Below are 25,598 nucleotides of genomic sequence, written 5' to 3'. Positions count from 1 at the left end.
GTCATGTGGTTGAATGAGACAGGTTTGGAAAATCATTTCATTTGCGTATTGCTTATTTGCTGATTATGGCAAAGGAAAAGGGATTCTCCCTACATTTCATGTACATGACTGAGTAGCTGCCATCACAATATCTTGTACTATGAATATGAATCTAGGACAATTATATTTGTATTTTAAAAAAGGAAACTTCAAAGCAGTCTGCTGTTCATTTCTTCTGTCTACCAAAGCAGAGTAAAATCCATCCTAAAAGACTTTGGAGTTCATCCCTTAAAGATATGCTGGAACTGCAAAGAATTTACTGCACCATTTTTTAGCAAAATTAAAATAACATTTTTAATCCTTAATGTTTTGGAGTTGATTTTAAGTGGTTTTGTTACATGAAAAGTAGTCACGTGCATCTTAATGAGTTATTTTTCTATCTGTCCCTAAAGATAGATAAAACAACTACACAAACATGCACCTGGAAGCTCTACAGAGACAAAATTGATAAGAAACTGCAGGTAGTAACCTGCAGTCAGGAGTAAAAGAGGCAGGGTGATTCAGATACTTAGACCATGGTATTTTCTCTGCTGCACGACAACTGTGGCAGCCAAGAGATCAAGAAGAGCCTCTTATGCTTTATAGCTATATTACAATAAGCTGGGCTATGAATGCAGTGTAACAGTCAGAGTAACTGCTAAAATAGGTGCTTTTAGCAGCCTCTCCTTGGAAAAGAGGCACTTAGGATAAGTGTCTGAAGTTGCAGAAACACGTTAAGGGGAAGGTCTAAGGCTAAAAAGGCAGCAAATTTTGGGTCAGCTGTGTATAGATAAGCACATGAAGCAGAAAAGTGCCTCCTGCTTTGAGAGCCTGAGAAATGTAGCCTAGCTTCAGGAAGTAGGTTCACCACTACCATGTAAGATGCTGTTAGGAGATGTCATTTCTTTGTAGACTGTTTTAGCTCAGGATGGTAATATTTTCCAGGGAATAGTTGTCTAAGAAATGCTGTAGATAGTCACATTATTTTCTTTTGGCTGATCTAAACCACTTGCCTTATATCTGCTGATTTTTGACCTGGTCCCAGCCTATCCATTGACTACTTACTTCTGTTAAAAGGTTTCATGAAGTCTTCAAAACACTTGCTGAAAGTGATGAGGGGAAGCTTCATGTTCTGAGAGTTGTGTATGAAGTTTGGAAGAATCATCCACAGGTAAGAGGCTGGAATGTCAAGGATCTTTGTGAGTTTCAGCTCACAGAGGTTATATGTGTCTAAAAAAACGTAAAGTTTGTTTTCTGTCCTTTAAAAATAACTTGTCTAATGTCATTTTAAGGAAAGTTTAGATTGTTTTTATTGTTGCTGCTACTAAAATGAAGGCTGTGCCTCTCAGTTGCACCGGCCAGACTATACGAAGTGATGCCAGCGACAACCAGGAGTAATCCTTGCATCTGCTACTAGACTTGTGGTCTATTCTCTAGTGGTAAAAAGGAGCACCTAGAAGATACCTATGCAAGCTGTTACCTCTCTTAGAAACATCATAAAAGGAGGATTTAAAAAAAATTTAACTTATTACCCAGTTTACTGACCTTGAAAATGTGACATTTACAGTCTGACCTACTTTTTGCTGCCATTTAACTGGATCAGAAGAAATTTTATTACTGCAGTGTAATATCTGAATCAGCTTCCTCTTCATTCCCTTGTATCACAGCATTACCAAATTGAAATGGAGGTTTCAAACCCAGACTAAATAGTCATGTTAAATTTTTGTTAATGATTCAAGATCCTTTTGAAAAAATTTCAAGTGCAAAACTTAGGAAAGTCTGCTGTTTGCTGTTCTGCTTAATCATGGGACTTTTCTTCTCTTGCTTTTACTGCAATTCCATGTTTTTTGCTTCTGATCCAGCACTTTTTTCTTACTCCCAAGTCCACAGCCTCCTTGTCACATGGAAGGAATGGTGCTTTCAGAGCAGGACACTTGTCCGGAGTCTGTTCTCAGGCTGTTCACCCTACTCCCATGTCTATGGGAACATCCTTTGATTTGGTTCAGACCAACAATGCTTATATGGCTTAAAGCACTAATCGGTGGTCTGTGCTGCAGGTAGTGACTTAATAGCAGGAGTCAATAGTCCCTGGACTCAAAAGTAAGCTGGTGGTGGTGACTTCATAAAGAGAAACTTTAACATTGAGATCAAATATTTTCTAAAAATCCTAGATGTGTGTTTTTTGGAAGACCAGGCTAAGTAATCAGAAATCCTTCCTGGCAATGCAGAAAGACAAATAAAGCATAGGATACTATCCTGGGAATTGAAAGTTGAGTGCTGAATCCTCTGTATGATTCATTCAGTTATTTTAATTTTCCTTCCTTAAAAGGGGCTTTGTTACACTTCCTCATTTGACAACGGGTGGTTGTAAGGATAAATACAGTGCAGGCTGTGGTTCTTAGATACTGTGGCATTCAATCACATGAGTAACTAAGATAAGCCCTTTTTTCTGAACAGCTTGCATCTTCTTTAGTCAGTCAGTAACTCTTCTTTGCAGTTGCCTGCTAGATGGCTTGCAACTCCCTCAGAATCAGTGCCTGTAAGCAAGTATGCCTTTCCACTGACTCCACGATGCTCGTTCATTCTGTCCTGAGGTTAATGGGCCCTGTAGAGAAAAGCTTACTGTCATGTTTGAGGGCTGCCGCAGTTCAAGGAGAGTAGGCTAACAGCATCTCCTTCATTATGCTGATCTGACAGGTATATGTGCTCTGGTTGGATACTTTGATGTCAAATACTAGCGCTCGTGTTTCTCAAGGCCTCAGTTCCAACTCTGATTTTTGTATTTTTTGCTTTTGTATGGGAGTATGTATGCTAACAAGGAGTGATACTTTCAGAAGTAGGTATGGTTGTTAACCAAGTCAGAATGCTGTATGTAATTGATACAGATCCCCTCATTTGAAATGTTTTAAGCTAGACTACCCAGTTTGTTAGAGTATTCAAAATTACTCAGTAGTACCACTGATATAGAGTTGCATCAGATCATCTCTGGTTTTATTTGAGGATGGAGTATTTTACACAAATTTTGTCTTTCACAAAATACAGATGATTGCTGTGCTCGTGGACAAGATGATTCGGACGCAAATTGTTGACTGTGCTGCAGTAGCAAACTGGATCTTTTCATCAGAGTTGGCTCATGATTTTACCAGGTAACAAGAACTTGGTTTGGGTTGTTATTTGTCTATGATTTGCTATTTTAACTTGCCGGTACATAGTTCAGTCTTTGAAAACTCAGTAGTGGAATAAGGTACAATTGGGCTTTTGCCCTTTGTACAAAAAGTACAGAAAAATACGCACTTAAACACTTTTCTTTCTGAGTTGGGGTAGGAATGTTGGTGTGACAGTGCAAGATTGCTGCTAGCATGTCGTTTTGCTAGTAGTGTCTAAGCCTGCTGAGGTGGAGCTGTTCCTAGACGGCCCTTGGGGGTGGTATGTAACTTGTACCACCACTGGTGCATTGCATATTGAGATCTGAAGGGTTGTTCAATCTGAGGAGTCAAGTTTTGTGTTAATACTCTTGCAGTGTGTACATGAAATGAAATTCTGACTCTGGAGTGTACTGCAACAAATAGGCAAGAACTGATTGTTAAGAATTCTTGTGTTACAAGTATGCTTTCCTGTATGCTGAGTGTTCATTCACTCTGGTAGATGTCTCCTTGAATGATACACAGATTTTTTAATTCTCCCACTTATATTTCTCTATTAAGAAACGACATCTAGTTTCCTATTTTCAAGTAGTGTGTAATGTGGTGTTTTGAGCTGTGTGTCTTTCCTAGGTTTTACATCTGGGAGATCTTACATTCCACAATTCGTAAGATGAATAAGCATGTCCTGAAGATTCACAAAGAACTGGAGGAGACCAAAGCAAGATTGGCCAGGCAGCACAAAAGAGTGAGTAATTTGTTTATAAATTTTAAACCAAGTTATATAAGCCTGCATGCTGGTGTACAGACACACAGTTGGTTTTGGGAAGGACTGAATACATGATTGTTCAGGAAGCAAGTCTGCGTTCTTGGTCCTAGCTGTAATTTAAGAATTTAGTAAAGTCTTTTAAAGGAGTGCGTATGTATTTGGTCTGTTCAAGTTCTCTCTCACAAGTTTCTCTTGCAATATGAACATGTCTACCACTTGCCTTCTAATCTGGATTCCAATTATCTTACTAGAGAACCGTTACAAATTATTCATAGTAAGTTCTGTTAAAGAGTGCTCTTGTGGCTTCCATGCAGAAGTGCACAGAAACAGCTATTTGCAATTGAGAAGTTGGCTGTTACTGTTCTTCTGATGGATGCTGCTGGATTCTGACACTGGCATGGCACTTCCTTCTTCCAGCTTATTTTCCTGAATATGGTTGCATGATCTTGCATTATTAAATACAGCAAACTGTATGAGGAAGCAGCTGCTGTTGTGTTCTGTTGTCTCAAGTGGGCCAGTAAAACGGAGTGAGTGTCTTCATCTGTGGCAGCTGGGAAGGATAGGGCCCGAGGAAGCTTGGCTGAATGCAGTACTTAGTTATGACAGAATTAACTCAGTTTATGAATACGCTGAATTGCAGAAAGCAAGAGAGTATTTCTGTGTTTCTTTGAGGTCTGTAAGTGTGTTTACCTGCATAAAACCCTTAGCTAGCTCCAAAATTTTGAATGAGGTTAGTGTCAAAATGTGACACAGAGCTTGCTGATGTTTTTTGAAGAAAGCTCCTCAAGTCAGTCATTTGTCCAGAAGCTTCTGTTGAGAGATCACTAATAACTCACAGCTTGCCAGTGTTGGTTCATCCCAGCCCCTTCTTCTTGTTTCTTTCACTCACAGCAGCAACAGCTATCCTGGTTGCCTCCACAGTCTACATTGATGAGCAGTTAATAAATGCCTGTGATTGTGGAAGACTTAGTTGCAGTCATTGATCTTACTGTGAAGCAAAGAGCTTCTCTGGCATCTCTAAATATACCAGTGTTTTAATTTCTGTCCTTGTCTCTTGCTGAAGCTCTTTATTACTTAGTGCTTTAAATGAGTATTGTGCCAGGAAGAGACATTTGTATGCAACAGTGAGTAGTTCTGCAGGCTGTTGCTCTGCTGCATGACCATTCCTTTTAGAGGAAGTATGCCATCAAGTTATGATTTCCCCAGCATGAAGGGAGTTGCCTTACCATGGAACGAGTCCAAGGCTTGTATGCTTTATCTTGGTCTTTAAGTGTTTTGAGTTCAGAAAACCTCTGTATATGGGAAAAAGGCAAGTTCCTATAGAGAGAATAAAATTAAATTCTCACTTGCTCTGATAAGTTTTCATTTTTTATACTGATTCAGAGCTATACCTGTCTTGTGAACTTCATTTCCTGTGCTGGAGGTGACTTAACACATTTATCCGAAGTTACACATGCTTCTTTTACAGATATTTAAAGTTTCAATCTGGTAATTTATGGATGCCTTTGCAGAAACAGAAACAACTATATTATACTAAAGCAGTGTCTTGTGTTTGAATTTGCTGTAATCCATCAGATCCTCTCTTTCCTCCTATATGCCTCGTTTCTTAGCTGTATTTTGTGGGTGGTGGTAGTTTTGTGTTGGTTTTGATGCAGTGAAGCATGCCATGTTCCTAGTTAGTAGATCAGTTTCTGTGCTGACCCTTTCTAGTCTTTGAGAGTAGCTTTTTTGATCATGAATATGGGGAGTCCCCACTTCAAAACACTGGCTCCAGTCTTCAGCCTTCCTGTTGTGCTAACTAGCTGGGTTCATTTCAGTTCTTGCACCAAGTGCAGGAGAGAATTTGCACCAGGTGCATTATTTTTTAAAGCCCTGAGATTTCAGAACTCTTTATTTAACTAATTACCTGTCTTGTTGCAGTAGATACAATTTGAGAAAAATCTAAGCCAGATTTTTTTTTAAAAATAAAGTTATTCATTACAATGTAATGATAAAGTTAGCAGGCGTATTACCTTTCACTGTGTTTTCCTTAAATAAACCGTGAAATCACAGAATGACCTGGGTTGGAAGGGACCTCAAAGATCACCTTGCCATGAGCAGGGACACCTTCCACTAGACCAGCTTGCTCAGAGCTCCATCCAGTCTGGCCTTGAACAGTCCCAGGAATGGGGCATCCTCAGCTTCTCTGGGCAAGCTGTTCCAGTGCCTCACCACTGTCACAGTAAAGAATTTCTTCCCTATTTCTTATCTAGACCTGATGTCTTTCAGTTTAAGGCCATTCATCCTTGTTCTACCACTGCATGCTCTTGTAATTAGTCCCTCTTTCTTGGACGCTCCCTTCAGGTACTGGAAGGCTGCAGTTAGATCACCTCAGAGCCTGCTCTGCTCCAGGCTGAACAAACCTCATTCTCACAGCCTTTCCCTTGTAAGAGAGGTGCTCCATCCCTCTGATCACCTTGATGTCCCTCCTCTGGACTCACTCCAGCAGGTCCATGTCCTTCCTGTGCTGGGCCCCCAGAGCTGGGTGCAGGGTTCCAGGTGGGCTCTCAGCAGAGCAGAGCAGAGGGGCAGAATCCCCTCCCTCCCCTGCTGCCCACACTGCTTTGGATGCAGCCCAGGACACGTTTGGCTTTCTGGGCTGGCAGTGCCCATGGCTGGGCCATGTCCAGCCTCTCAGCCACCGGCACCCCAAGTCCTTCTCACAGGGCTGCTCTCCATCTGCTCATCCCCAGCCTGTGCTGGTACTGGGGGCTGTCCTGACCCAGGTGCAGCACCTTGAACTTGGCCTTGTTAAACCTCATGGGATTCCTGTGGGCCCCTTCTTGAGCTTTTGCAGGTCCCTCTGGATGGCATCCTGTCCTTTAGGAATGTCAGCTGCACCACTCAGCTCGATGTCATCTGCAAACTTGATGAGGGTACACTTGACTGCTTTGTCTGCCATTAATCAAGATAACACTGGTCCCAGTACAGACCCCTGGGCAACACCACTGGTCACTGATGACCCACTGACTGGGACTCGGGTTTGTTGACCACTACCCTCTGGATGTCACCAATTTCTTATCCATTTAACAGTTCACCCATTAAATCCACCTCTCTCCAATTTAGAGGGAAGGATGTTGTGGGGAACCATGTCAAAGTCCTGTTAAATGACATCTGCTGCCCTTCCCTTGTCCACAAGTGGAGTCACTCTGTCACAGGAGGCCTGCAGGTTGGTCAGGCAGGACTTGCCCTTGGTAAAGCCATGCTGGCTGTCCCAAATCACCTCCCTGTCCTCCATGTGCCTTAGCACAGCTTCCAGTAGGATCTGTTCCATGATCTTACCAGGCACAGAGGTGATGCTCACGGGTCAGTTGTTCCAGGAGTCCTTCTTTCTACCCTTTTTGAAGATGAGTACAATGTTCTCCCTTTTCCAGTCATCTGGGATTTCACCTGACAGCCACAACTTTTCAAGTGTCGTGGAGAGTGGTTTGGCAACTACGTCAGTTGGTTGCCTCAGGACTCTAGGATGCATCTCATTGGCTCCTGTAGACTTTTATGTTTTTCAGGTGGCCATGAACCTGATTTTTACTTAGTGTGGGAGAGACTCTCCCGGTCCCCATCCTGTTTGTCCACTCAAGAGATGTGGGAAGAGGGGTTACCATTGAAGACAGCAGCAAAATAAATTCTTCTGAAGAAGCTTGAGTTCCTCAGCCTTCTGCTCATTTGTTGTTACCAGTGTACCAGCATTGTCTATCAGGGGACACACCTTCTTTGACTTCCCTTTTCTGGCTGGCATGCAAGGATTGCCTACAGCTACTTTTCCAGCATGTGCAGGGCGGTTGAAGTCCCCCAGCAGCACCAGAGCCCGTGAGTGCGGTGCCTCCCGCACCCGGAGCAAGGAGACTCCGTCAGCGGACTCTGCTTGGTCGGGAGCCGGTCACAGGCACCGACCAAAGGCTGCCTGTGCTGCCTTGGCTGGGATCCCCAGCTTTACACTTGCTCATGGCTGTTCTTCAGACACTCTTCACACTCAATCCAACTCTTGATGGGTAATCCCTCTGTTGCTTTCTTCCCATGTCCCTTCTGAACAGCCTGTGGCCATTGTTAGTCACACTCCAGTCATGGGATCCATCCCACCGAGTTTCAGGAGGGACAACAAGGTCATAACTGCCCAGCAGCACAGTAGCTTCCAACTCCTCCTGTTTGCTGCCCATGCTGCATGCTCTGGTGTAGGGCACCTCAGCTGGGCTGTCAGCCACAGCACCTTCCTGGAAGAAAATGCCTTAATTCTGGTAAATCTCTATGCTTGCACTAGTTTCTCTGAAATCTTGGTAATTTTTTTTTCAGGGCTTTCCCATATTAACATTTTTCCTTCCAAATTTTTATCCAGAATTGTGTGCTGCTCTTCAATTCTGCAGACCATTTCACACGTGGAAATAATTAAGGGTATTAATGGTATCCACACCTGCCAAATTACTGGTTAAGTCCTGTGTTGTTATCATTTACAGCGAGACAGTGATGATGACGATGACGATGATGACCGAAGCACTGATCGGGAAGATGGACCACTGGAAGAGCAGATAGAGCGCTTGCAGGAAAAAGTAGAGTCAGCCCAGAGTGAGCAGAAGAATCTCTTCCTTGTTATATTCCAGGTAATGATGGTCAAAGTCTCTTCTCGGTTTAGATTTCGAAGTTACTTGATTTATAAGCTTTCAGAATCACTACTATCTTGGGCATCTTCTTGGAATAAGAATATGGGAAGGGGTTGGTGACTTTACCATGGGTTAGAGTCAGTCCAGATCATCCCTCTGCAAAGACTGGTTTGGAGCAGGATCTGATGAGTTTCAAGTGCTTAGGAGGAGTTCTGCTAGCACACAATTTCCTGAACAACCAGAAGATAACTGGTTTATTTTCATACTAAATTCAGTATTTGCCAAGCAAAACAGTTATTCTCACAGTGCTGTTCAAAGCTTCTGACACTCAGATCCTTTTGCCTTAGGTTAGGATTCTTCTTTAGTTTAAAGAGACTGAGTAAGTTTGGATTTTTCTCTTCTCTGCAGCGTTTCATTATGTTGTTAACGGAGCACTTAGTGCGCTGCGAGACTGGTGGAATTGATGTATTTACACCTTGGTACAAGAGCTGTATAGAGAGGTTGCAGCAGATCTTCCTGCAGGTAAGTTTCTTTTCTCAGTTTGGAAGGGTGTTGGCGGCGCCATGCTTAATTGGGAAAGCTGGTTTGATGGAGGGCTGAGGCTCCACAAGAGTAGCAGTAGGTGGCAGCAGCACATTTTCCCCAGAGGCTGGTGTGGGGCTGGTCACAACTCTCTGGCTCTGGCCAAATCTCTGCCGCAGACTGGTGGAGTGACTGATCCTGAGTGGACAATTTCCTCACTGTAAGCGTACTGCAAAGATATTTCAAGATGTGGTTATGAATTTCACTGACTTCCACTTGACTGTGTTTTTAGTAAGGGCAATGTTGTGAACAAGAATGCTAAAATAGACATGTTTTAAATAAGTGAATTAAAATATTGCAGGATTCCTTTTAGTGAGATGTGTAAATATCTATTAAATATGATTTTTTAATATTTTCCTCTGTATTAAATCAGTTAATGCAGTTAATAAGCACAGGTGGCTGGATGAAAGTGATTAGTTACAGGACATTATACCTGTGTGAGCACAAGATGTGTTGAAGAATGGAAGCAGTGGTGTAATTCTCCCTTGGGATGAATCCTTCCCTGATAGTAGATGTGTCTCCAGAGGAAAGGAAATACCATGATTCTCCCAATGCAGTGGCATTGTCCTGTACACAACTCAGGATCCATGTGTGAAGAGTTACAGGGAACACAAGGCAAGATTTCAGCGCAGGCTTCGTTCTTGCAGTCAGCACTGCCTCTACATCATGCTTTTCTTATCCATTGCTGCTGTGTTGTGGCAATTAGATGTGCTAAACAATTCAGATAAGAACATTTGTGATTCTTGCATATCTTGACTTCTCTGCTTATTCTGATATAAATGTAAAAACAGTAAACATATGTGGCTTGTTTTTGTTTTTTTATCTGCCAGCACCACCAGATAATCCAGCAGTACATGGTGACGCTAGAGAACCTCCTGTTTACAGCTGAACTGGACCACCACATTCTGGCTGTGTTTCAGCAGTTCTGTGCTCTGCAGGCCTGAGGGATCATCCGTGGACAGAGTCTTGTCTGCAGGACTTTAGTGAAATTTAATTTTTTTTTAATGGCAAAACTTAACATGGGGATGGAAGAATTTTTTTTACTAAAACTGGCTTTCGTGTGCTCCTATATAAAACAATAGAGTGTTCTAAAAAAACCAAACTGTGTAAGCATTGTAAGCCTTAAAAGTTATGACTAATAGGGGATATTTGTGAAGTAAAGTATTAATTCTTTTTGTCTTTTAATTTAGTTTGATCTTCTCTTCATGATAGTAATTTTATTTCTCCCCTCTTGCCTATATAAAGATGAAAATCAGGCACACTCCTTCCCCCAAAAATATTCCTGACCTCACAAGAAAAAAAGCCAACCCCAAGCAATTGAATTTGTTACCTCTGCTTGTCCCTTAAATCAAATTAATTGCAGAAATGAGGAACAATTAGTAGTGTTTTGTGAGTATGAAAGGGGATGCACCTTCTCACTGAGCAGTGGGATAAGTTCTCTAGTATATGACATAGGAAAACTGTCTTTGGGCATGTGAAACACGTTTTCAAAGTAGCATAGAGCATACAAATTTGGTTTATTACCAAGCCAGATAGATTTTTCACAGTTTAAAAGAACATATAGTACAGTTGAAATGTTTTTTAAATGTATTGTCTAGTGTCTTATTACAATATCTATAAACAGTCAGTAGAGAAACTTCATGGACCACTTCTGAAAACTGCAATTCTTTTTGCATTGTGGTCAAGAAATCATGAACTGCTCTCGGTAGCAGTCTTCACTGATAAATAGAGACAGTAAGCAAGAGTTGGTGTGGAACAAACTTCTGACTTCCATGCTGCAAGCCTTACCTGGGTGTTGGGAGCTCCAGCCCCAGATGCCCCAGACAGTGCTGAGCTTGTTTTTTTCTTTCAGCCTGTAACTCACTGGACTGTCACATTTGTGCTGGGCTGGACCTGCAGGCCTGCAGGATGTCAGAAATCTTTCTGTTAGTGACAGTGGATGAACCAAGCGCTCTCACCTCATCTAGCTTGGCAACAGCTGTTGCATCTGCTATGCTTCCCTCGCTTTAAAACGTGACAGCAGCACGTTGCTCCCATGTTATGAGGAAGTGTTTTAATGCCGAATTAAGTGATACATTACAGGAGGCATAGACTGAGAACACAGCTGAAAATAGAGCAGGCTTAGTTTTGAGTTAGGCCAGTAACATGAGGTACATAAGAGCCAAACCAGAGTGTTCTGTACCACAGTGAGCAGTGGTGAACAGCAGAGATGCTGCCTTAGGTGCTCAGGTCTGTCAGCATGCAGGGGGCTTCCAAGCTGTTTATGGTCTCTTCATTTTGCAGGTGAATGTTTTAAAGAATTTCATACCCAGTGCTGTTTAGTTTTAGCTTAGGAAATTACGTGCTTTGAGTAATTTTGTTCCTGTACAAATTATTTTTTTTAGGTATTATACCTAGAAATGCATTTCATCTGTACATTGACCAATGACCTCCTGAATAAGCAAGGAGGGTAAAAAATTGAACATTTTGCTTTGACTGTTCATCTGATTTTTGTGTGTGGCCTGTAGCAACCCTGTATATCCTCATAGACTTAGATCTGTTACTTCTACTTTTTCTGCTTGCCCTTTCTGAATTTACTGATTTTCCCTCCCTCCCCCTCCTGCCATTCTTTCAGGGTGTATTGTTATTTGTTGTAAATTTGCTTTATGCAAGGATTTTGTCAGTCATGCACGGACTTAACGCTTCAGATCTTTCTCTGTTAATGCTCTTGAGTAATCAAATAGGGTTTCTTCTTGGTTTGTTTTTTTATTTTTAGGAAACATTTAATACTTTAAAGGTTTTAATTGGAGTTTAATAGTTTTTTCACTGGCTTGGGTCAGTATCAGTTCTAATATTAACTAAGGGTGAGGGTTCTGACTATAAATGTGACTTCTGTAAAACTGGTAATGCAGTTAGAACTTGCAAACCTGTAACTTTCTTTGAGCCTTGACAAATACTGATGCTGGGGATACAGTTGCAAATGCTTGAGTGTAATCCTGTGTTTTAAAGCCAAATAGCAATGTCTTTCAAAATTTGATTTAACTTCCAATCATGCCAAGCTTTGAGCATGGGCTTTGATTGCATTTCTTGAGTCTGTTGGACACCTTCACCTTCTTTTAGGTTTAATGGTGTACAGCTGACTTGACTGGGAAATTTGCTGGATCTGTAGGAAAGAGTGAAATGCTTATGTAGTGATACCAGCAGCTAACTGGAGAAACTTGGAACTGCTGAAATATGAAGTGGTGGATAGTGTAAAGATGCTGTAGAAATGTGGTGTGGTTGGAAGAAAATGCACACATAAAGACAAAAATAAATGAAGGTGAAGCAGGTGCTGAGAGTGTTTGTCCAATCTCTTTGAGGGATACTGAAGCAAAGTAGTCATGTGGGTTATGCTGGTGTTAAATGCAGAGGGGTATGAAACAGTTTTGTTTCCCAGCACTGGTACCCTGGCAGTTTTGTTTCCCAGTGCTGGTACCCTGACTTAATACACAAGCCTTCACCTCCGTGCATTGCAGCTGGTCTAACACACTCCCCTACCTGCAGCCGTGTAAGGCAAGCATATGTGCTGCTAGGTGCAAGGAGGTGCTGGCGTAGAAACTCTCCCTCTCCCTTGCCACCTCTTGGCCTCTGGGAAGGGGAAGTGCTGCTGCAGGAGGTCAGGAGGGTGTGGGCTGGTGGTGTTTGCTGTGGGGTGGGGCAGATGCTGCAGCACATCCACACAAGGGCAGTAGTCAGTGACCACCCCCACCTGCCCCAGAGAGGAGTTTAAGAACCCAAGAACTGGGTTGTGAAACCATGACAAGGAGGACTACCTCCAAAAGCCCTGCTGGGACCTGCCTCCCTCCTCTAGCCAAGTCCCCGTGCCACTTTCTTAGGTCTTGCAAGGCCTTAAATCCTTCTCTGCTTGGTGGGCAGGCAGGTTACTGCATAGCTGCAGAGGAGAACATTGAAAAAGTGAAGACCTATTATTGGAAGCATCATGTGCCCTTCCCAGGCATCTTGTCTCCTCTAACAAAACCACAGAGTCAATTAGGTTGGAAAAGACCTGAGGTCATCAAATCCAACCTATGACTGCACATCACCATGTCAACTAAACCATGGCACGGCTGTGTCCAGTCTTTCCTTTAACACCTCCAGGCATGGTGACTCTACCACATCCCTGAGAAGCCCGTTACAATGTCCAGTCACCCCTTCTGTAAAGAAATCTTGCTGATGTCTGACCTAAACCTCCCCTGGTGCAACTTGAGGCCATATATCCTCTTGTCCTGTCACTGGTTGCCTGGAAGAAGAGACTGACCCCCACCTGGCTACAGCCCCCTTTCAGAGAATTGCAGGGAGGGTAAGGTCACCTCTGAGCCGCCTTTTCTCCAGGCTGAACAAGCCCTGTTCCCTCAGCTGCTCCTGGGCTCTTCACCAGCTCCATCAGTCATCTCTGGGCTCACTCCAGCACCCTCAATGTTCTTCCTGAACTGGGACCCCAAAGAGGACACTAATCTCAAGGTGTGGCAGCAGCATTGCCAGGCTGATCACAGTATTGCTGATACAGGCCAGGATGCCATTGGCCTTGGACACCTGGGCACACTCTCAGACGGATGCTGGCCAGCACACGTAGGCTCTTTTCCACTGGGCCTCTTTCCAGTCACCCTGCCCCAGCCTGCACAGGGTTGTTGTGAGCCAGCCTGACACTTGGCCTTATTGAACCTCACACCTTGGGCCTTGGCCCATTGATCCAGCCTGTCCAGATCCCTCTGCAGAGCCTTCCTGCCCTCCAGCAGGTCAACACTTCCACACAGTTTGATGTCATCCGTGAATTATGCTGAGAGTACAGTTGATCTCATACAGATCATCAGTAAAGATTTTAAACAGGATTGGGCCAAATACTGATTCCTGAGGGACACCACTGGTGACCAGCCCCCAGCTGGATGTGACACCATTCACCTCCACTCTGTGACTGTGCAGCCAGTTTCTAACCCAGCAAAGAGTGCTCCTGTCCAAGCCGTGGGCTGCCAGCTTTTCCAGGAGCGTGCTGTGGGAGATGGTGTCAAAGGCTTTGCTGAACTCCAGGTAGACAACATCCACAGCCCTTCCCTCATCCTCTAGGCAGGTCACCTGGTCATGAAAGGAGATCAGGTTGGTCAGGCAGGACCTACCTTTCCCAAAAGTATGTTGGCTGGGCTCAATCCCCAGGTTTTCCTGCATGTGCTGTGTGGTCACACTCAAGATTATCTATTCCATCCCACTACACAGGCTGACAGGCCTGTAGCTCCCCAGATCCCCCTTCCATCCCTTCTTATAGAGGGGCATCACACTGGCCAACCCAGTCAACCCAGACCTCCCTGTTTATCCAGGAATGATGACAAATGATGCAGAGCAGCTTAGTGAGCTCTCCTGCCAGCTCCCTCAGTGCCCATGGGTGAATCCCATCTGGTTCCAAGGACTTGGGTCTAATGGCTCACTAAGAGGTCACTAACTACTTCCTCCTGGATTACAGGAGGTCAGTGCTGCTCCCTGTCCCGGTGTACCAGCTCAGGGTCTGGTTGCTCTAAGGATAACTGGTCTTTCTGTTGAAGACTGAGGCAAAGAAGGCATTTAGTACCTCAACCTTTTCCTTATCCTTAATGGCAATGTCCCCCACATGCATCCAATAACTAATGGAGATTCTTCTAGACCCTCCTTTTGATGTTAAAGTATTTATAAAAACACTTTATATTTCACAGTGGTGGCCAGATTGAGTTCCAGCTGAGCTTTTATCTTTCTAATTTTCTCTCTACGTGACCTACCATCATCCTTGTACTATTCTTGAGTTGTTTGCCCCTTCTTTCAAGGGTCATAACCTCTTCCCTGAGTTACAGCAGAAGCATCCTCTTCAGCCAGGACAAACAGGAAGACCAGGCTGTGGTCTTCCTCCGGCACACAGGGACAGTCTGCTTCTCCACCTTTCAAGATTTCCTCTTTAAAGCATGGCCAGTCATCCCTTTGTTATTTAGGATTGTATCCCAAGGGACTCTCTGAACCAGTTCTGAATAGGCCAAGGCGCACCCTCCAGAAACCCAAGGCAGAGGTTTTGCCGACCCTGTTTCCTTACTTACCAAGGGTTGAAAACTATCATTTCACTGTGCCCAAGACAGCCTCCAACCACATGTCCCACCAGCCCTTCTCTGTTCATAAACGGCAGGTCTACAAGGCCACTGCCCCTGATATGCTCATGTTGTAGTTTAAGAATGGTGTCCCCCAATTTAGCATTTCTACTGAAACACTCCAAACCATGTACAACTTGCTCAACTCCTCCCAGTAGGAAGTGGATGAGAATTAGAGGCACAAAAGGTAAAGATCAAGGATGGAGACAAGAACAATATGCTGGGAACAGCAATGAGGTAAGAAACGAACAGTCTCAACATCGCTGTTAATATGGTGCACAGGAGAGATGATCAATTCACAAGCAAATGCCCACCCCGTGAAACCCAATGTTACCCCGACTGGAAAAGACGCCCCTCTGCCCACCCACCCCTGTGTATGGTGTGAGGTGGTACAGGACATCATCCAGGTCTGGGTTACACCTCTCCTGGCTATGGCCAAAAATAACTGTCCTGGCCAGAACCAAGAGACAGCTCACTTGCCAGCTGTCCTTTGTGTTCCACACACTCCAGGAACCTCCTAGACTGCCGCCTCTTCCCTGCTGATGTTTTCAGCAGACATCCCATCCCACAAATTAAAGTCTCTCACAAGAACAAGGGCTAGTGATTGTGAAACACCAGCCAGCTTCTTACAGAACATTTCATTTGCCCCTTTATCCTGTCTGGGCGGTCTGTAACAGACTCCCCCTGGGATGTCTGCTTCATTGGCCTTTCGCCTACCCTTACCCACTGGCACCCAACCTTATCATCACTGCCCTTGAGCTCTGTACCGTCAAAACTCTCCCTAATGCACAGAGCCACCTCACTGCCTCTGCTTGCCCGCCTGTCCCTTCTGAAGAGCTTAGGACCATCATTGCAGCACCCCAGCCATGGGAGTCATCCCACGTTTCTGTACTGGCAAATATGTAATAGTTTTCTTATTGAAAATTTCTGTTCTGCACAGCCACAGTGGCCAAGGCTCACAAAGGAAGTCTCCAGAGACTTCCCTGGAATCTGCCATATTTACAATGGTAAATAAATGTAGAGCCACACATAATCCTTTACTTCAGAACATGTTCCTTTACTTCAGTAATTGCCACATGCGTTCCCCAACAGCTGCAAGAATGAGAATTTATAATTTAAACTTTTAAGTAAATTCATTCTACTGAAAGAAAACATCATGCAAGTGCATTTAAAAGAGCTCTATCACGGAATACTACTTCCCTCTTGCCCCAAGGACAGATCTTGACCCTTGCCTTGGTCTGTGCTTCAAAAGTTGGGAAGAAAAAAAAAAGAAAGAAAAAGATGTAGAGAATACACCTAAGGATCTATCCTGCAAAATACAGTAGATATATGTCAGAACCTCCCAAGGAAGCAGGCAGTTTTCCTTTTAAAAGACAATTCTCCTTTACGGAGTTGTGTATCCGAACCAAAGGAAAAGCTTCATCATATGGCCTCTCACCACCAGAAGTGCTGCTCTATCAGCCCTCTGCCTGCCCATGACCAGGAACTGAAAACTACACAATGGTTAGAAAATGAGCCTTCCTCCTGATGGATGCAGAAAAGCCATGGGAAGTTCACCTTGATTTCATCAGTGCATCAAGTACAATGACACAAACTTATCTTTTGACCAAGAAGATACCAATTGTTGAACTGTTGCTATATTCTACCCTCAGATCTAGCTTAAAGGCCAAAGCCTATTATTCTTTACAAAGCTTCTTGCAACTGAAAAATATAATGCTTCATAGAATTTGGCAACAGCTTGTTCATGATTAGCATTTATTTGACTTTAATACAAAATACTGTTAAAAACAAAGTAAAATTAAAAAATTGGTTAACACTACATCTTCTCATAAGTTAATTCATGGCCACATACAGTGCATGTCTTTTTATAAGTATCCTCATCAATGTTTTCTTCTGGTCCATATTCATGTTCGTGGACACTGGCTTGTTTCTTCCACAAACTACTCCTCACAGCACGGCGGAGTTCTGGTAAGAAACACAAGAAAATGTTAAGATTTTAATAAATCTTAAACGGTGTTCAATGAAACTCAAGCTAACCAGCTTCCTGAGGTCTACAGATGACAATATGCTTGCTGCCCATCTCCCACAAGGTCTGGGATAGAATCTGCTCTTGCAAGAACAAGCTCTGACTTGCCTTGCAATCCTCACCTTGTTTGCATATTTTAAAGGCCAAGAACTACACTGTCATGGGATCTCATAGGCAAAGATTTTCCATCTGGACTAAAGACGTGTTCCTTGCTGCCTTTTCACACAAAGCCATTCAAAGATATCCAAAAGGGGTCGGTGGAACGTAAAGGAAAAGTTTTTATAGAACACCTCATTTATTTTACATGACCAAGAAAGAGTCATTTTCATTCAGGTCACAGTAAGCCTCCCAAATGACTTGGCATTCTCTGAGCTTTATGCCCAATAGTATGAGTTGCCTCTGCAGCATCCGCAGTGAAATCTGCGGGTTCTCTAGAGCGCACAAGCTGGCAGCAGGGCCCAAGATATTATCCGGATGTTGCAAGTGGGTGGCAAGAATACTGAACAGCAAAATGTGGTCACATTTTGAGCCAAGCCATTCAGGCTGCAAACTTTGTCACGTTAAGGCCTGTACTTGCACTGAACTCTGGCATCTTGGCTACAGTCTGCTGCCAGACCTTCTGTACGCAAAACATCAATGGCCCAGACAGGGGTTATTTGTGCAATCCCAAGTTCTGCCTCCTTCAGACAACCCTAGTACAGCCAGCTTGAGCTTTCTGCCCTTGTAAACACCACCCCAAAGCAAAGCAGGGATGCTATAGGAGGTACAGAAGGTTCCACCCATTAAATACTCCTCTAAATAATAATTTATCAGAGAAAAAAATCTGTAGAACAATTTGTGGTAAAGACAGCAGCTAGGAGTACTGTGAACAACAGGAAAACCCATTTTCATTACAGTCGTTCCACCTGAAGGCTATCACAGAATTATAACACACTGCTACAAAAATCCGTCTTCCAATAGTCTAAAGTATCAGAAGCAATCCATGGCACATTCTGCGTCATATCCAAAAATTTGAAAAACACTATAATGAACCATTGTAATTCATTTCTGTCACATCATGTCCACAGGGTAACAGGGGAATTCAAGTTGCAAGGGACCTCAAGCCCTGCAGTGCAATACTGCCCAAAACCGTCATCTATGAGGTCACACTAGACTGCTCCAGGCTCACCCCCAGTCCTAAAAACCTCCATTTTACCACACTGAGTATTTTCTCAGTAATTTATTCAGATGCAGACACAGGTTTAAACAGAACTGTACTTCCCTACAGGTACTGAAGGATGTAATTTTAATGCTTTACCTTTAACTTTCTTGTCAAACTTCTTCTGTTTCATCTTCTCTCTGCTATCACGGCGGAGCTCCTTTGCTTCTTGCAATGCTTCTTCGCTACCCCAGACTTCAAGTGAACGCTTGATTACCTACAGGATGGACATAAATGCCTTTTTTTTTCCCTGAAACGATAAAAGTAAACTATTCTAACTTACAAATTTAATTTTTCCCTACACACACATAAACCAACCAATCTTCCTCTGCCTCCCACCTGTCTCTGCTCTTGACTGACAAAAGACTGCACCCCTTCCACAGGAAGAGTCAGCACTGCTCTTTAGTATCAGCTGGATGTAACTTAAGAAAACTTAAACCCAGCTCTAAATTTGCCCATATTTTACTAAAGCAGTATGATGCCTATGAAGTACCAAATAAGAAATGACAAGAGCACTGGGAAATCCACTTGCCTTTCCTGCTGCCTCTGCAGGCAAAGCTGTGAACACAGCTACAAAGGGCCACACACAGCTGCAGCTGCCCCACGCACTTCAGAGTAGAACTGAAGGGCCATGTGCTTTGTGACTTGTAATTGTGCAACCCACTAAAGTTCTGCTCAACGAACATCGTTAAAATGCTCTCAAAACCAGACATTTTCAAAACTTGGACTGCATCCATTTAACTATACCAAGCTATACATAACACACTTAACTTTGACAAAACCATTCAGGTACCAAGTGACAACCAAAGCTGTATGAAGGTTAAAAAAGGTCTGAAACACAGTATGTTTCTATACCTGTAGTTTTAAATAAAGTTTCATTTCACCCCATCGAGAATTATGAGGGTTTTTCTTCACAATGAATCTGAGCACTGGTTCCCTCTTGTCTAAGTCACAGTCTTTAAGCAGATACTCTTCTTTTGCTTCTGTCCTTGTTATGAGCTTATGTTTATCTTCAACATCTCTGCAACATGTAAAATAATGATGAGAAAGCTACACCCTAAAACCACAGGTTATTAACATCTAAGTCCCCATCCCTTCTAACATTCCTGAAATACAGGTAGCACTAATACCCTCAGTTTTTTATGCATTCAAATAACTTTGGATTCCAACAGCCTAGCTAAACTCCAGACTAGATTTACTGAGATTAAGTGTTTAAAAATTCCCCCCATTTCAGCACACAGACTGAGAAGTCTGCTCTTCTAGAAAGGCTTTTCTTCTATTTCCTTACAAGAGGAAATAACTGAAAATGAATATGAGTAACTTCAGGTATTCACCTAACTCAGATGCAATCCAAGAGGACAGAAGCATGAGCCTCACATGGTCAAGACAGAAAGAATGTGTAACGTGAGACAGGTCAGATCACCTGAGAATATACACACTCCATATGCTTCTAGATCTCAGAAACTGATTAGCAACACCGAGCACTTCTTTCTATAATGCAAGACAGTAGGCAGGGAAACCATAAAATAAAGGCTCTTTAAAGACTGTAGTCTTTACCAGATAATGAAAAACTCTGTAACCACAGGAGCATTTATGAGTTAATGGAAAAAATTACATTTACGCAATCCTGACTGAAGTACAACTCGAATCGCTTGAGCCAAACAATCTGCCAAACACTAAGTGCTAACAACGGCCATCAAGGAAGTACTGCTGTAAATGTAGGTTCACTAGAATTCAAAGTTCACAGTTACAGCTAATGCACCAAGGACACTCCAGCCATCAGCTACAAGAGCTTAGATCCAAGACTCCAGAGGCTCCAAGTCCTGTCTGTAACATCCTTTTTCTACCCACTCTAACTTCTGATACGGAACTTTGCCTCCAATATGACTGCGAATTGCCTACACCACGTGCACATCGCTAACCACTCCCTGCAGTAAATGGGTAGGCTCCCAGAACAAACTCCTTTTTTTTTTTTCATTCACCCAATTCATTCTTGCACACATGGGCAGCCGGCTGCTGCAGTTGTTTCATTGCCCTGGTTATCTTGATGGCTTTTGGAGCGTTTTCTGTGTTAAAAAGATAAGAGCTTGCTCTCTCCCCAAGGTCAAACTCCTGCTTACCTCGCAGGCCAACCAGTAACCTCCCATGGGGGCTCTGCCCTTTGGCTGCTGTGCTTCCAGCACGCCCATGCTGACCAAAGTACCAACTTCGCTTGAGTTAAAACACTGGGACCGCAAACACTCTCCTAATCCCTGCTCCACTTCAGAGCGGGTATTTGTGTTGCATCAGGTTTTCAAATGGCTCTAGTCTGCAGCCAGACATAAATTTTCACACTGACAAACACACCAACTGCTCTCATGACATCCCATTTCCATAATGTTGTATGAAAATCCACTGATGTCCCCTATCCTAAGGCAGGCTTATGAGACAATCTGTGATTCAATTCCATAATGGAACTTGCACAGGGTATCAGTCAAATTTAATTTACATTTTTTTTAAGCTACTGAAATATGTCTCCCTTGCTGACAATCTCTTTAAATGACTGTAACTTACTGACTTATAGCCAGCAATCTTTATGTAAAATAGTGTTTCTCTCTCCTGATTATTTGTAATACCTGCAATTATCACATGTTGCCCAATCAAAGTGCTGCATAAGGTAGGAGTCCATGAATTCTTTGCCACAGTCTCCACAGATGAGATAGTCAAATTCTAGTACGGGTGCTAATGGAAAGAAATATTTTTAAAGGGACTACAATGATAAAAACAAGCATCTAGAATTGGTATTACAGGCAATTTTACTAGAATTCACATAAGCATATTACAAACTAGTTTCACTCTATTAAAGTTTTTCAGAACAATACAGTACAAATTCAAACCCATTACCACACAATTCCATGTCTGCTGGAATGTCTTCTCGTTGCAATACCAGCGTTAAGTACTTAATTTCAACATTTAAATGAATATTTAACTTAGCCATTGTTAAAAAAAAATTCTGCACACTTCTCCCACAGAGTGCTTTAAATCCTCTCCTGCCACTTCCTCTGTTCTGACCCTCCCAAAATATGCCCTGATTTAGAGGACATGCGGGCACAAACGAGAGGAAGCAGAGAAGGGATTCACTTTGAAGAGGGTGGCTGGAGCAGGAAACTACAGGAGCTGCGCTGGCATCATAGTTCTCTCAGCTCTGCTCCAGTTTTTTCCCTAGCTCAGCCACACCTGCCTCTCCCTAAGAGCTCAGTGGAAGCCTGGGGCAGTTGGCAAGGTTCTTGTCCGTTTCAGCTGGCAGACACGGAGGTGGATGGCCAGAGAGCTGCTAGGAGTGGAATGGGGATGGAGCTCCACTACAATCCTCTCCCCAAGCCCTCTCAGCACTGCTCCAAGCCCAGACTCATCTCAGCGCCAGCCACTGCTTCTGGCCGCATCCTCAACGGGCGGATCACCTCCAGCGTCATCACCATCTGCTTTTATGTTCCACAGGACACCAAGAAACACCGATTCGGGGAATAACAGCTATAAGGAACATCCTTCAACACTAACATTGAAATTCTATCAGAAAATTAACATTTCTATACAGTTTTGAAATCTGAAAGCGAGGCAGTGCTGTGAAATTTTAGGAACACCTGAAGCTGAAGATTAATGGTTAACAAGCAGCACCATATATTTTAATTGCGTTTGCATTTATAGCAGATCCGATCCAGCAAAGACGACATTTTATGTAAATTCAGTTCTACTAGCGACAGCCGGATGCTCAGTACTTCACAGTCATTTCATACTCTTACATCACATTCCATCATTTAAGGCAGTGCTCCCGAACACGAAGACATTTTATTAAGACAATGACGTTATGAATTACACAGCAAAAAATACGCCCAGTGTAAAGGCATCCCAGATCTACTTTAATTTATTGTTAACATTAGCCCGTCAAAAGAAGCAGGGCTGCTAATTGTTTACACTGTTAATGAAATCTGGTGCTGATTTCTAACAAAGAGATACACTGCACCAACAGCCCCGCAGCTGATTCAAGCAGAACAAAGCAAGACAAAGACAATCCCAGAGAAGAAAGTCGATCTATTTTGGGACCCTTACTTCTCCATTTGCTTTTTTTGGGGGGGAGAATATCGCAAGGCAATGTGCTGAAATCCTCCACCGAACGATCAGTAACTTGGCGCCAGCACGTTTTATAACGATAAAAGCTGGCACTGCAGCAGCGCTCCGGTCTTGGCACAAACCACATAAATCCCAAAATTCCCACAACCGACGAAGCCGCGAAAATTTACCCTCACGTCGGTCTTAAAATTCAAATTCCCCGAAAGAAATAATGGAAATAACGTTTATGGGGGAGAAAAAAAAATTAAAATGTGCTATACCCAAGGGCACTGGCTGTGTCCCACTTCCGCGGCTTAAAATTCTTCATTTTTAATTACCGCGCATTTGCTATAGCCGATTTAATGCTGAAAAGAATCGGACGCGCCACTAATCGAGCACATCCAGAAAAACGTGTGAAGGAGCAAAAGGAATGGCAGCAATCAAAAAAAAAAAAAAAAAGGAAAAAAAGAAAGAAAGAGAGGGTAAGAAAGGAGTGTAAAAAAAGCCCGGGAAAAAAAAAAAGGCGCCCATCCATCCCGCCCCGCTGGCGCGGCCGGAGCCGGCTCACTGTCGCCCCCGCGCCTTCCTGCCCTCCCCCGCCAGCCCCGCGCACGCGGCGCCGCCCCCTCCCGCCGCCCCCCGCCGCCGCCGCCATCCGACCTGCGGCAGGGTAGGGCCGGGCCGCCAGCCGCGCCTGCCGCAGTGCCAGCGCCCGCTGCCGGTCCCGCTCGATCTTCGCCAGCGCCGCCGCTGAGAGGTGCGGCCGCTCGCCCGCCGCGGCCAAAACCTCCTGTTCGTGGTCTTGCTCGTGGGCCGGGGCCGCGCCCGCCATGGCGGCGGCGGGAGCGACGGAGCCCCGTGGTCCCCCCCGCTCCGGCAGCCGCTCTCGCCCTTCCCCTCGCCGAGCCGCCGCCGCACTGCGCCTGCGCAGGGCGGGGGGCGGGGGTGGCCACAGAAGGGGCGAGGCCGCCCGCGCAGGCGCGCAGCCGCCGCCCCGCCCCTCCTCGCGAGAAAAAAAAAAAAAAAAGCCATAAATCCCGCCCCGCCCGGCAGGAATTCCTCAGCAGCGTCACCCAGCAATGCCCCTTTTGTCCGCCCGGCCCGGCCCCGCCACAGCCCTGCGCGAGGCTGGTTCTCGGCCGGAAACGGCCCCGGCCACGTTTTCTGCCCTGAAAACTGCTGGAGCACTCTCCCCGCTCCCTGCTCCTGCTGTGCGCGGCCCGCCGTGGTCCCAGCCTCGCTCGGCACGGGCGATGAGCGCTTTCCTAACAAAATCCCCGTCCTGCCCTTAAAGATTTCGCGTGTTCCGTGCAAGGGAGGATAAATGGAGGCTGCAGCCTCCCTTACTGACGAGGGACGCGCAAATGGCTTTGTCATGCAAATGTGGCTCTAAGCCACTTTCATATAAAGCCACTTAATGCCGAGCAGCCAGTGATCCTCGCCCGCCCGTCAGGCAGTGCCTGCCCTGTCCTTGAAGGAACGGAAATGGAGGCACTGGCACAGAGGCGTGCTCCCTGCCTCCATGCTGAAACGGGATGACCTCAGCACAGGGAGAAGCCTTCCTTAAAAAAAAAAAGAAAAGAAAAGCTCGCTCTCTTCCGTGAAACTAAACTAGTTTCCTGCCAACCCTTCCTTGCTGCTCCCAGAATACGTCCCTTGTTCCTCTCCGTTCAAATGCCCGCGGTAATTACCTGCATGGATTGTGTTTCTCCTGTGTCCTAAAACATTTTATTTCTTTTTAGCTTGTCGTCCTCGCTTGGCATTAACTTTCGACAACAGCCAGCAGAGTGTGCTATGAACGCTGAGAAAAGAACATCCTGCTTCTGGGAAATTTATATATATATCTCCATATATATATATATATACACATATATATATATACATATGTACAGAAATGCAGATGAAGACATTTTAAGTGGTTCTAATACTTGCATGAGTGGTAGGTAGCTCCTCCCATCAATTAAAATACTTCTCTTGTCGCAGATCACAGAACCTCTTCCTTAAAAATTAATAACCAAGTCATACTAAACCGTCTGCTTTCAGCGAGATTGCTTTCCAGTCTTTGTATAAAGTTGGAAAAGTGCCACAGTGGAGATGTCCAAATACGTTTCACCGTCAGAGAGAAGGATCTAGAACACAAGGTATTTAATAGATGAAAATGCAAATCGTAACCCCAGCGTACAGGAAGCAGCTTATGCAATTATACAGTATGAGCATACGTATCTCCAACCTCATTACTCCCTTGTTTGGACTGACTTACTGACAGTGGAGTTCCAAATAGAGTAATAAACACAGTAGAAGCAAGTGAAATAAAAAAAGATAGAGGAAAAGTGTTTACTAGATGTCTTGGAAATGGAAATGTTTGCTTGAAAAGCAAACACATGTATGTTTGGATTCCTTATGCTATTCTGGTGTCTCTTCTTCCTTGTTTTGTAGGAGCAGACATTTAGGGAGGAGTGAACTGAGTTGTGCTTGTGGGGTAACAAATAGTTCTGTATCATTCATAAACCAAAACTGCCTTAAAGCAAAGCCAAGTTTGAGACCCCGTGTAAGGATTTTAAGGGCAAAAGGACATTATTGTTATGCAACCAAACTGGAATTAGGATTAAAAGGAAATCAGAATACATAAACAAAAGCAAATTCAGAGGCAAAGTGTTCAAATAAAATAGCCTGTGGGCCGCAGCTATCTGTGCAAGTGTTAATTATTAAGTAAAACTTAATAATGTTTTAGAAATATATACTAGAGATGTTTGGCTTTTTCTTTTTCTCAGGGGAAGTCTGACAGGGCAATCAAAGCAGAATATTCTCCCCAGCTCTGCTTCTGACCAGAATGAATCAAATACAATACTCCTAATTTTCATGGCCAAGAGAAAGTAATAAAACTAATTGTTTTATATTAGCAAGGAGCTACAAACTATTTCATGTGCATTGCTCTGGTCATGCAATAATATTTGTGCTTAATATTAAACACATGTGGCTTAGTGTGTGGACATGAGATAATAATTATTATGGTATCTGTGTTTTAAACAGTT

At 43.9% G+C, this 25,598-nt stretch overlaps 2 protein-coding genes across 2 annotated transcripts in view; one reads left to right on the top strand and one right to left on the bottom strand.

Annotated features, from left to right (window-relative positions):
- NCBP1 (nuclear cap binding protein subunit 1) overlaps positions 1 to 12,446 on the top strand; it is a 28,232-nt gene extending 15,786 nt beyond the window's left edge. The window contains exons 18-23 of the mRNA XM_041486397.1: positions 1,096 to 1,189; positions 3,061 to 3,164; positions 3,792 to 3,906; positions 8,415 to 8,558; positions 8,967 to 9,080; positions 9,971 to 12,446. Of these exons, the coding sequence (XP_041342331.1) occupies positions 1,096 to 1,189; positions 3,061 to 3,164; positions 3,792 to 3,906; positions 8,415 to 8,558; positions 8,967 to 9,080; positions 9,971 to 10,084 (685 nt within the window). The 3' untranslated portion in view covers positions 10,085 to 12,446. The remainder of the gene's footprint in view (positions 1 to 1,095; positions 1,190 to 3,060; positions 3,165 to 3,791; positions 3,907 to 8,414; positions 8,559 to 8,966; positions 9,081 to 9,970) is intronic.
- Positions 12,447 to 16,994: 4,548 nt separating this feature from the next.
- On the bottom strand, positions 16,995 to 23,499 carry XPA (XPA, DNA damage recognition and repair factor). Its single transcript, XM_041486383.1, is given in 5 exon segments — positions 16,995 to 17,221; positions 18,580 to 18,697; positions 19,336 to 19,501; positions 21,096 to 21,229; positions 23,180 to 23,499. Coding segments are annotated over 5 exon segments (786 nt in total). The 5' UTR covers positions 23,399 to 23,499; the 3' UTR covers positions 16,995 to 17,072.
- Between the last annotated feature and the right edge of the window lie 2,099 nt (positions 23,500 to 25,598).

This window comes from Pyrgilauda ruficollis, unplaced genomic scaffold, assembly GCF_017590135.1.
Source record: "Pyrgilauda ruficollis isolate IOZ18807 unplaced genomic scaffold, ASM1759013v1 scaffold76, whole genome shotgun sequence".
Taxonomy (NCBI): domain Eukaryota; kingdom Metazoa; phylum Chordata; class Aves; order Passeriformes; family Passeridae; genus Pyrgilauda; species Pyrgilauda ruficollis.
Note: the sequence above shows the minus strand (reverse complement) of the source record. Positions and strands in the feature narration are given on the sequence as shown.